At 40.5% G+C, this 12,358-nt stretch overlaps 2 protein-coding genes across 3 annotated transcripts in view; one reads left to right on the top strand and one right to left on the bottom strand.

Annotated features, from left to right (window-relative positions):
- The window catches only part of HHIP (hedgehog interacting protein), a 96,739-nt gene that overhangs the window by 24,210 nt on the left and 60,171 nt on the right, over positions 1-12,358 (bottom strand). For both annotated transcript variants that reach the window (XR_012655958.1, XM_032780279.2), the window contains exons 5-8: positions 8,838-8,989; positions 7,817-7,990; positions 5,413-5,556; positions 1,950-2,071 (exon numbers count right to left, since the gene is read on the bottom strand). Coding sequence is in view for 1 of the 2 variants with exons in the window: in XM_032780279.2 (XP_032636170.1) it covers positions 1,950-2,071; positions 5,413-5,556; positions 7,817-7,990; positions 8,838-8,989 (592 nt within the window). In the remaining variant the exon portion in view is untranslated. The remainder of the gene's footprint in view (positions 1-1,949; positions 2,072-5,412; positions 5,557-7,816; positions 7,991-8,837; positions 8,990-12,358) is intronic.
- The window catches only part of ANAPC10 (anaphase promoting complex subunit 10), a 265,850-nt gene that overhangs the window by 201,192 nt on the left and 52,300 nt on the right, over positions 1-12,358 (top strand). The gene's annotated exons all lie outside the window — the stretch shown is intronic.

Raw genomic sequence — 12,358 nt, 5'->3', positions numbered from 1 at the left:
GTGAAATAACTAAAATTGAAGTGACTCTATTACATATGTGGACTTTTGCATGAGTCAGCTCAGCTGTGCTACTTTCAAAGTACGGTTCAGACTGGGGGAGAAATGGTTATACATAGGTCAGTCTAAAGATCTATGTCCCATGAAATTAGGTCAGTCCTTGATACCATACAAGTGACACTGCTTTGAACTTTACCACCCTTTACCACAATGAATTTAGAAGCTGTTAAATGTTCAACATAGGCAGAAGATAGCTCTGGGCTGTGGTAATCTGAGTTTTGTCTGTACCTGCAAGTATCCTCAGCAAGCATCAGACTTTAACATTAAATATAATTCAGAGACTTATTTAGCAATAATAGCACCAAGTCAATACATTATGTACAATTCTTTAAAATCCAAGTTTCCTGATGTACTGTGTGACATGTTATGACTTGTGAAGTAATATTATACATTTCCAAACTGAACATTTTAACTGAATTTAAACAGTGTTCAGTAGTTTCCCTATTTGATTGTTGGAACAGGGTCCCACTGCTAGGGCACCTCCTCCTGGCTGCTTTAGAGATTAGCTCTTTCCAGGTCCTATGCCCCCTTCTGCCACTTGTTTGCTTGCTCTGCCACCTCTCTTTCTCTGTGACTCAGGGAGCTCTATCTTCATGGCTTCCTGCTAGGTCACTAGAATCCTCCCCTTCCCAGGTATCAAAGTCCCTCCATACACACTATCTCCGGCTGTCTTCCCATCCACTGCCCAGATTGTGCCAGTTCCCACTATTAGGGAACTCCGGCTTGCCCTCTACTCTGGGTTCTAGCTCAGGGATCCTCTAGTCCAGTCCGCTGTGCCCATGGGCACCATGGCACCCGCTGGGGCATCGAAGTGTGCCCGCGTACTGGCCAGCAGACCGAGCATCCACCGAAATGCTGCCAACAAGCAGCATCATCCAGATGCATCGCTGCCAAAATGCCGCCAATTTTCAGCGGCATTTCGGTGGCGACATTTCGGTGGATGCTCGTCCGCCGCCACAGTCCTCTGTGGCTCATCAGACGAAAAAGGTTGGGGACCACTGCTTTAGTCAGCCAATGGCTGCACCATCTTAAACCTTACTGCCCTTTCCCTGAGTCTTTTCCTACACCCTCTCAATCTAATTGTCTAATGTTCAAAGAGTGGCTACAGGATCCTTCACTGCACCCCCTTTTTGCTGCCAGATTCCTCGTTTTATACTAGTCCCACCTGTTCCTGCTCCATATTCATTCAGGGGATTTCTTAGGCCAGCTAATTCCCCTCAGCTGTGGCCTATCTGGTTAATTGGCCTCTCCTCAGTCCCATTATTGTCTCCTAATCACGCTATCATAGTTGTGCTCTGTTATTTTGCCTCTCATGTAGTCTACATTACAAGAGGCACATTGCCTAAGACAGGGGTCAGCAACTTCTGACACGTGGCTCTCCAGGGTAAGCACCAAGTCAATCAGCACATCCCTTGGCCTGCACTGCTTCCTGCAGCCCCCATTGGCCTGGGACGGCGAACTGCGGCCAGTGGGAGCCTCGATCAGCCAAACCTGCCAATGCGGCAGGTAAACAAACTGGCCCAGCCCGCCAGGGTGCTTACCCTGGTGAGCCACGTGCCAGAGGTTGCTGACCCCAGCCTAAATTCTGTATCTTAAGAGGTTACATGTGAATGAGTAAGCGTACATTTTCATCACTTCCTGATCTCTCAGAAAATTTTCTTGATGAGCAGTCACATATGGTAACAAACACGTATAACAAACCTCAATCATTTACATGTTTTTTCTTTTCTTTCCTTTATTTGCTTGTATTTTGTCTTTCATTGATTTCCTATTAAGCTTACAATATTCCTTTTTATCTGTTTTTTTCTATTTTCCTATGGCAATACTACCATATTTATTATTCCATAGACTTTTTGAAGGCTGTTTTTCATAATAGTTTTGCATAAACTTACCATAGTCTTTCCCCTTTACTATTTGCAAGATTCTTGCTGAAGATCTATTTTTTCCATTTGAATCTGAGCAAAGTATTGTTAAATTAATATTTACATCTGTTGGGTGGCGATCCACGGCACACCTGTGCATCAAAAAGCATGTTAGAAAAGTCATAAAAGACATGATCTGACAAGGGGAAAGCTGGTTGTACTTCTTATGGACTCTTATTTCTCTTATTCTTACTAATAGAATAAAAAGTCAAATTTTGGAGGACTATTCTCTTTGTGGTCTGTATATTTTTGTGGAGTATATTATTCACTGTGTCCAGATCGCAGAGAAAATAAGTTTGTGTGCATAAGAAAGTGTTCATACTTTTATGACAAAAAAACTAAAACAAAACTACAGCTACAAACCCCCCTTATGCCTCATGACATATTCTGTAGAATGGATAGACTTTTTTCCTATTTGTCACCAAGAACTGGGCTCTGTTGAATAATGTTTGAAATTATTGGTGCTTTAACTGGCTTTATTCTGTAAGGCTCACCAAATCTATGCAACTTGATTCTTATTGCATAGCAGTGTTGGACCATAAAAAGGAAGCAAAGAACAACTCCTTTTTTAACCATATTGAATTTCTTCTGTTTTTCAAAGCATGGCCTCAAATGTTACTGGGAAAGTTTACACTCCAGCACTACATCTGCACAGCAGCCCTGATGCAACTGCACCACTGCAGCATATCTGGTGAAGACGTATTATGCCAACAGGAGAGCACTTTCCTGTTGGCATAATTACTCCACCTTGGCAAGAAGTGGAAGCTATGCTGGCGGGACAGCATCTCCTGCCAACACAGCGCTGGTATGGACAGTGCAAAACTTGCGTTGCGCAGGGGTAGGATGTTTTCCCACCGCTAAGTGACATAAATTATATCAACTTAGGCTGCAGTGTAGACCTGCCCTTTAACATTACTGCCCCTAATTGCTGAACTACAAATTATGTGACTCCCTCTGCTCTTTGTTTTTGATGAGATTACACCAGATATTTCCATTTGTTTTCTACTTCCCTTTTTTTCTGAGTTAAGAAAAGGTTTCACTTTTTTAACCTGTCAGCCATTACTCTGTATTACTTTACACTTCATTTAAGTTGCAGTGGATAATTGAGTTCTCTTTTCTTTCTTAAAGCTAACAGATGTCTCTCCCATTATTTTAAAAATACTTCTGTTTCTGCCACTTGAAAATATGATTTATTACTTGAAAATTGTGTGCCTTTTTTCTACCAAATATATTTTTTGAACTATGAAAAATCTGTACAAACCTCTGAGGGTTTTAAGCAGCTTGCTGATGGCTTTATTAGCTGACCTGCTGACTCTAGAATTATTGCTATCAAACTGTGTGAAATATTTCCTAATATACCACACTTTAACTCATTCCTTTGTACAAAAGTGTATCAAAAGATTAATATAATACTAAGCATGTATCTAGTGATTTATATCTTCAGATCATTGTACAAACATTAATGTTTACACCCTCTCTTCCCCTCCAAAATTACTATCTCCCTTTTCAGGTAGGGAATCTGAGGCATAGCTAATTGGTTTGCCCAAGGCCACAGAATAAGTACCTGGCAGAGCTGTTAATATAATATAAAAGTTCCTGCATTTCATCTGCATATTTAGCCAACTAGACCTTGCTGCCTCTGATTGAGGCATTTTAAACAAATGTTCAGATCAAGATAAAATAATACAGAAAATTTTCAATATCCTGAAAACAGGCATACGGACATGGACAAGAATGCATTCCTTCTTTTTCCTTTCTAAAAGTGAATGTAGTGCTCTGGGAAGGGCTTTATTGACAACAATATACTTTCTTTGCTCAGGATGGGTACAGCCTGGGCAGCGGCAGTGCAAACTTCCTTGAACTGCCTTATGAATGTACCTCCATCTTAGTCAGGAAGCAACTATCTCTAAGGGCAAGAAGATATTGTAGTTCAGCTTCTATAGCTCTATATTCCTTGGGGTCTCTGAGGGTGTGAAATAATCTCAAATGTTGCTGGTATTTTTAATTATTTAGCCATGCATCTACTAGGCATTGGAGAGACACCACCATTTAAGATGTGCTATTAAAGGTACACTAGCTGGCAACAACTTGTAGTCAAAACAGCCTTGATTTGAAATAGTTCTCGAAAGTTGAAGATCTCCTGTATACCATTACCGTATTTCCAGTTTCATAATAGAGAAATGATTGGCCTGCTTACAAAGAAACAGTGCATTTTACGGCTCAGTAGGAACAGGACCGGATTAACTCTCTTGTGGGCCCGGGACTATTAGATTTTGTGGGGCCCCTGTATACAAGTCTTTTTCCTAATTTAAAACAAAATTATCACAATTATGGATCGAGGCCATTAACGCTATACTAAACTTGGCTTTTAATTAACAAACATAAAGCCATTCTATGGTTACATTTCAGTAGAACATGTAGAATATAGTTAAGTTAATTCAAAATAGCCTACTTCTTATCTTAGAACAGCTTTTATATTAGTTTCTTTCTGGGAGGGAGTTTGGGTGCAGGAGGGGATTCTGACCTGGGGCAGAGGGTTGGGGTGCAGGGGGGGATGTGAAGTGTAGGCTCTGGCTGGGAGGTGCTTACCACAGGTGGCTCTCAGCCAGCGGCACAGCAGGCTGCCTGCATGCTGTGTTCCCACGACGTTCCCAGAAGCGGCTGTGGCTGGCTGCTGGCATGTCTCTGCACGTCCCTGAGGGAGGAGGAGGAGAGTGTGTCTCCGTGCATTGCCTGTGCCCGCTATCGCCACCCCCACAACTCCCATTGCCCGGGAACCGGCCAATGGGAGCTGCGGGGATGGTGCTGGGGGCAGTGCATGGAGACATGCTCTCCTCCTCCCCCTAGGGGCGCGCAGAGACGTGCCAGAAACTGGCTGCTTCTGGGAGCGGCATGGGAACAGGGCATGCAGGCAGTCTGCCTGATCCCTTCTGCGCCACTGGACTTTTAGTGGCCTGGAGATCGCGATTGACTGGCAGAGGCTCCAGGATTGACCTGTTGATCACAATCGACGGATTGGTGACCACTGAATTGTATAAAATGATGGATTTATTTTTGTGGGGCCCCTCTTAGCCTGAGGCCCTGGGCTGCAGTCCCTAAAGCCCCTGTGTTAATCCAGCCCTGAGTAGGAAACCTAGTTACAAAACTATGGTCCCAATCTGGCCTGATGAATGTATTGTAAAGGCCCAGTCTCAAAGGGGCGCTATTCAAGATTCTGTGACATATTCCTTCCAATTCATTTTTTTTGGGGGGTGCTAAATCCTAGCTCTATGAGTGGATTTCTGTCCTCTGATGTCTGTCGCTCCTATTGGTTTCAGTAGAAATCTGTGTAAAATATCTCAGAGAAGAATTTGTCCTGGAATTAGCAAGCCTAAGAAGCACCTGGATCATAACAGTATCTGCTCCTCAACAATGACAAATATAACTTACTTACCTGCCTGGACTGTGGAGTCCATGTGCAAAAATTTCAGGGGGTTGATTAGTGCTGTTGAAGTGTGGGTTGCTCCGTGGTATGGAATAAGGAACATTGCACAAATCAGTATCTACATCCAGACGTAATACAGAACCTGTAAAATCACTGAGAAGGTTGGAGGATAATTGATTTTAAAAAGTATTTCAGCTGATATATTTCATCTATATAGTACTACAGTGAAGCAATAAAGGAAACCACTTATTTCACTGAGCCATATGTAGATTACTTTTAAGGAACATAGGAATCATAGGGAGTGCCATCCCTGAACTGATCAATGAGTCATCTAGTTCTTTATTCTGTCTCTCGCAGGATTATATTTAAAGGAGGTACTTAGTGCTCCTTTATGAAACAACCTGCCAATAGGGGAAGTTTCTTCAAAGCCTGACAATTGGTTTATGCCCTGAAAATAAGGGTTTACATTCCTTTTATGATTCAACCTATATAAGGTAACTGTGGCTGTACTCATTATATAGCTATATAATGTGTGTGTTTGTATATTTAATATGGTTTTGATTCCTGTTCTTGGATTCAAGAATGGTATCTAGTGGCAGTGAGCGCCAAAGGTTAATTATGGCTTATGTAAAAATAAAAATCCTTTCATACTTTGAATGGAGCTTTGATAGGAAATGTTGAACAAGAATTCTTTTGTCACAAGGAACAGAATGAGGCAAAAACATTTTCTCATAACGTTCGTGATGGGGTGGGAAAAGGATAACTCAACTTTATATTATACTATCAAAACTTCTTTGCAAAAACATGTATCGACTAAATATTTAAGTTAATTGCTTGCTGTTCTTCCCCATATCCAATCCTCAATCTGTTTTAGTCTCTCGTTATTGTATATACGTTTAAAATAAAATGTTGGAATTATTCTTCAGTTTTGCCACTGATAATATGCTTGTTACAAAAGCTGCAGAACATCTGCTTGTCTATCAGTGGTGATGAGGCCTCTGAGTGTAGCACCTCCTGTCAGTTAATGAGGGAAGATCTCTCCATCTGGACTCATACATTACTTATTCTAAATGACAAGCAAGTGTTATTCCAACTGGAGTTTAGCACAATGAACCAGGGACAAGTAGATGGACAAAGCTGTAGGGGCAGCATCTGAAATAGGATTGCTTCATTTGCTGTCTGGATGTTTTTCTGGTTGGTGCAGGGCCATGATTTACCTCAGTATGTGTCTGTAACCTTTCTTACAGCACATTCGTTTCTTTAAATTGGCCTGTTTGGAAAAAAAATTACTTAGGAGAGGGAGCCTTTGTAGTGATTAAATTAGGGCTGTCAATTACAGTTAACACATGTGATTAACTCAAACCAGATTAATGTTATTTTTTTTAATGAGTGTTAATAGCACACCTCTGGAGACGGGAGTTGGCGGCAGCTGGGCGGGGAGCGAGGGCACAAGCTGTGGCAGCAAGCAGGAGGTGATCAGGGACAAGAGACTTCGTAATGAGGGCTGGCCTTAGGGATGGGTGAGGGAGGCCATTCCATGTTCAGGGCGAGCCACCCTGCTGCACTACTGCTCCTCCCCCCAACTCCATGGAGCCATCCCTGGCCAAGCTGCTCTGGACCAGGAGCCCGCCTCCTGTTGGCTGTGCAGACAGAGGTGCCGGGGGAGAGGTAGGGGGCTGATGTCGGGGTGTCCCCCTCCCTCCACCCATGTACCAAGTTGCTGCTGGGCTTGTTTCAGGGAACAGGGGCAAGCCTGCCTTGTGCTGCCAGCTCAGCCGTAAGAGCTGCTGAGAGCAGCTGCTGCTGGCTGAAAAAGTGTTCAGACTCTTGAATGTGCTGCTTAAAGAGAGAGCACTCCCCCAACACACACACTTCCCCCCAACACATGCAGTCTCTTTTTTTAATCTTTTTACAGTGCAAAAGTTTGTAATAAAAATAATATAAAGTTGTAATTGTGTTGTAATTGAAATCAGCATATTTAAAAATGTAGAAAACATCTAAAATATTTTAATAAATGGTATTCTATTAGTGTTTAACAATGCGGTTAAAACTGCAATTAATTGGGACTTTTTTTAAATCTCACAGTTAATTGCGATTATTTTTTTTCAATCATTTGACCACTCTAGTTTAAATCTAATCACAACTGCTGATGACAGCTAATTAAATGCTTTGATAACACACAAGTATGAAAAGATTTATTTTAGTGCAAGCATGTACTGAGAATATTTGCTTAACTCATGCTCCAAAGTCAATGATGCTTAGTAGCATGAGTAAGGTGAGCAGGATTTGTCCCTCTGTGTTTGTGGTGGCTGGTCACAACACTGTGGGACTCAAATGTCTGACCCTAATTATTGTCGAAAGGCAAAGACAAATAATTAAGAAAAAGGAACCTCTCTATTGGCAGGTTTTGTACCTTAAACCATCCATCTCCTCCATATCATCTAGAGTGATCATTCCATCACCAAGGAAAATGTATAAGAAGCCATCTGGGCCAAACAGAAGCTGTCCTCCTAGATGTTTTCGGTGTAGCTCTGCTACTTCTAGAAACACTCTTGCTGTTCTCATATCAACCTGGTGTGGATTTTTCCTGTGGTACAAAGATATAAAAATAGATTCGAAGACTCAAAGGTCAGAAGGGACCATCATGATCATTTAGTCTGACTTCCTGCACATTGCAGGCGACAGAACCTCACCCACCTACTCTTGTAATAGACCCCTAATCTCTGGCTGAGTTACTGAAGTCCTCAAATCATGGTTTAAAGACTTCAAGTTACAGAGAATTCACCATTTACATTAGTTTAAACCTGCAATTGACCCATGCCCCATGCTGCAGAGGAAGGTGAACCTCCCTGCTCCCAACTGCAAGAGTCTCTGCCAATCTGACCCAGGGGAATATTCCTTTCTGACCCCCAATATGAAGATCAGTTAAATCCTGAGCATGTGGGCAAGACCAACCAGCCAAATTCCTGGGATAGAATTCTTTGTGGTAACTCAGATCCCTCCCCATCTAGTGTCCCATCACAAGCCATTGGAGATACTTGCTGCTAGTAGCCACTGATTGGCTACATGCCATTCTTGATTTCCTATTTTTAACAATAAACTTAAATTCAGTCAAATGACAAAAGAGCTATTGTAACTCTATAGTAAAACATCAAACAATTTCATGGAAATCACTATGTCACAAAAGATATTACACAGGATAATTTGAGAATGACTAATACAAGTGATAATTGAAACTATTAAAAAACAGAATGAGGCAATATACTCACTGCTGTTTCAAAACTATTGCTTGAAATTAATCCAGTGGTACTTCCTGAAAGTACGTAAATCTATCCATTGTAAATGTTACAATTTATTTTTTAAAAAAAGGAATAACAAAGAAATAAGAGTGATGAACAGCATAAGGTTTTTGATTTTTTGATTTTTAATGGTACCTGGATACTGTGTATTCTACGACCCTAAGGATGTGGTCATGAGGCCCAATGGCCCACCGTTCTTGGTTGGTGGTGTAAGACACATACAGCTTTCCATTTTTCTTATAATTGGGATGGAATGCAAGGCTTAACAGTCCTCTTTCATCTCCTCCCTGCAGTCAAATGAAAAACACAAAGAATTGTGAAGTTAATTATGTTCTTTATTGTGTTTCAGCTGGAACCCCAAAAAAGTCTTTCTAATCTTTGCCCAAACTCTTTTCTTTCTTCCGCTATTACTGCACAAAAGGGATTATAAAACATTTCACTTTCAGCTACTCCTTAAAGGTTAGAACAAGACAATTGTCTTGTGTAGTTATCTATGCACAAGACTCTCATTCCACTTTTGTGGAGTGATTTGTGTATCTAATCTTTGGGAAGCCATGAAGAAAAGTTTAAGTGCTGTGAAGAATTCTTTGCTGAGTTACTAGTATGCTTGTAGTTCGTAGAAGACAAATAAAAAGGTCTGTAATCAGCAGTCACTTCTAATCCAAGTATCCAAAACCTAAAACACAGTGTTGGCTGCCAGCTCCCACTGTCTTGGCAATATGTTTAGAAAACAGTTAAATTGCTTGTATAATATGTAAACCTTTGTTTTACCCTGGAGGCAGCTACATTAGTTGTCACAACTATGGTGGTCTGTTCATCATAGCCAGCATACTGTAGGTAATAAGCAGCCTCGGTCTCTCTGCACAGAAACCATAGTTTTACATGTGGCCATTCAATGGAAAGGTTTTTGTTATTCTTAAAAATAAAAATAGAAAATCCCCAAACAACTTTTCTTGTTGTTATGATTACCACCAAGATTAGTACAGTTATATGTTATGCATCAAATCTATATAATATACTGTGACAATGCAAATACCAGTGTACTTAAATAGAAGGCAATTTAAGCTTCTGACTTCTAAAAATATATGTAATTTACTATGGCTTAAATTTCATTTTGCTGTATTTAAATAAAAAGAGAGCATATAGATTTGTTTTACCCTTTTAGGTAATATACGGTCATCTGCAGAAGTGCACACAAATAAACAGAATATTTTAATCAATGGTTCAAATTCAATTCATATGTGACTGTTTACATCATGACTATTTGGTAGCTTAGGTCAGGATTCCTCAGACTTACAGAGCTGGTAATAAGAAATGTTTTGTGATCTTTTTCTTCCCAAGACTTTAAACCCCATTCAAATGCAGGCAAAAAAAATTGTAACCATAACCACACCTGTGATAACTGAATATAAAGTTTTAAATTAAAAGGAGAGTAAAATCTTTTAAATACACTTGCAATTCAGTGACGGAGTCATGTGGCACCTTATAGACTAACAGATGTATTGGAACATGAGCTTTCATGGGTGAATACTCAGATCTGACTAAGTAAGTATTCATCCACGAAAGCTTATCCGCCAATACATCTGTTAGTCTATAAGGTACCACAGGACTCTTTGTTGTTTTTTACAGATCCAGACTAACACAGCTGCCCCTCTAATACTTGCAATTCAGTGTTATGGATGAGCCTGTCTTGGCTGTTGGGATATGCTCAACAAGAGGCCTCATTCGGAAAATGCACAGTTTAAATTTATTTTCACTTGAGAGATGATTCCGATACTTTGTTTTTATCACAACCACTGAAGAGAAACCTGGCTTAGAGAAACAAGGATGAAAATAGGATGAGACCTTTCATCGTTTGTACAACTAAAGCTGGATCCTTCTTTTTCAGAAGCAGCCAAAATCAGCTGAGTTTTTGGCTAGGGAAAGTCAGCTATGAGATGTCAGAGGAGAAGTCTGCCACTTTGTCTTGCAGTGGCCTAGTCAGTGATACTGATTATCTACATCTTTTCCTCTTTTGTGGTTCATCAAAAACATAGTCCTGAATTTATTTTAGATGCCGATTTGAGTTCCTGAGAGTTTTTACCAGGTTACCTTGATAAAGTCTGAAACAGGAAGCTGATCTGAGTTTCTTTTTTTTTTACAAACTAGAGGGCATACATTTCCAAGTTGTCTGATGCATGATTCTACCCTGTTGTGCGTAGACAGACACTCCCTTTCTTCCTTTGGAGAGAAGAATCAGCTCATTTAGATGCTCAAAGATGGCAACTCAAATTGAAGCCTACCACCCAAGGTGAATTATTGAAGACATCAGCAAGGGGAGATTGTTGACCATTCTTCTTCTAATTTGAAGATTCTGCTTAGCATTTTATTTTATGAGAGCTATCTCCCCTTAGTGTGAAAGAGGAGTTGCTGGTGAAAGATATCACAGAATAGGACAAACAGAAAATTGAATGGAGAGCTATTAATTAAGTTCACTACTTCAACAGCTTCATGAAGGGTCTGGTACAGATTTCCAGGCATTTTCTTAGCAGCAAGAAATTTGAGGTTTATGAAACACTGAAGCTATGTGGTGTTTTGCATCCATGTGACCAGACTGCTATTCATACTTGTCATTGCTTTGGCACTGTTCCCACAGATGGCAATACATGGCTTTCACTGAATGTGGAAAACTTATTGTCTCAGATAAGCAGTGTCCTGTTTATCCTGTCCCAACTTTACAAATGAGTAAGTTGCTTTCAACAGAACCTCAAGAAACATCTCTCAAATGCCAGAACCTCTGTAGCACCAGAGACATCAGTTGATTCATCAAGTTGAATTGTTAAGTATTTGCTTTTCCTGGCTTTGGAAAGCAATTGCTCTCAGATGTTCAGCCCTGCCACTAATACAGTATGAAACAGCATTATTTGATGAAACTACTGTTTCAGATTTGGTAGCTGCTTTAGGTCCTGTATCTTTTGAAGCCATACTTACTGTGCAGTAAGGATACAGTTTTCTGCAATGGTATGCACTTTACATTGTTGAACAGGTTGGTAGAGATACCAGATAAAATCTCTATAGGGAGTTTATTTTGACACTGCGAATCAGAGTAATCAAGTCTTGCTGATTTTTTTCAAGGCTTCAAGTTTTCTCACTCTCTCAAAAAAAAATGTTTTCTTTTTCATTAATGGATTTTTGGTTTCCAAACTCCACAGCAACCCCTCAGGCTTCATACTCTTGGCAACTGGCAACCTGAGAGCATACTGCACACTTGTCAAGCCAATTGACACAATGAAAAATGTGATGGATAGTTTATTTCCACATTTTACTTTTCCTTTCTTAGTCATCATTGAAATAACTTGCCACCATCCTTTTCATGAAACAGTCTATCTTTCTGAATCACTCCTAGGCTACAACTGATCTCCAACGAAGTCTGGAGGACACATACAAGTTTATCTGAAGCTCAGCACTATTTTCAGGCATTAGCCATTGACACCTTTTGTTGGCAGTCTTAGGCCACGTCTACACTACGGGATAAAATCGAATTTGCTAAAATCAGTTTTATAAAACTGATATTATAATTTCGATTTCATGCGGCCACACTAGGCACAGTAATTCGGCGTTGTGCGTCCATGCTCCGAGGCTAACGTTGATTTCTGAAGAGTTGCATTGTGGGTAGC

The sequence above is a fragment of the Chelonoidis abingdonii genome, chromosome 5 (assembly GCF_003597395.2).
Source record: "Chelonoidis abingdonii isolate Lonesome George chromosome 5, CheloAbing_2.0, whole genome shotgun sequence".
Lineage (NCBI taxonomy): Eukaryota > Metazoa > Chordata > Testudines > Testudinidae > Chelonoidis > Chelonoidis abingdonii.
This window is presented reverse-complemented; position numbering and strand designations above follow the sequence as displayed.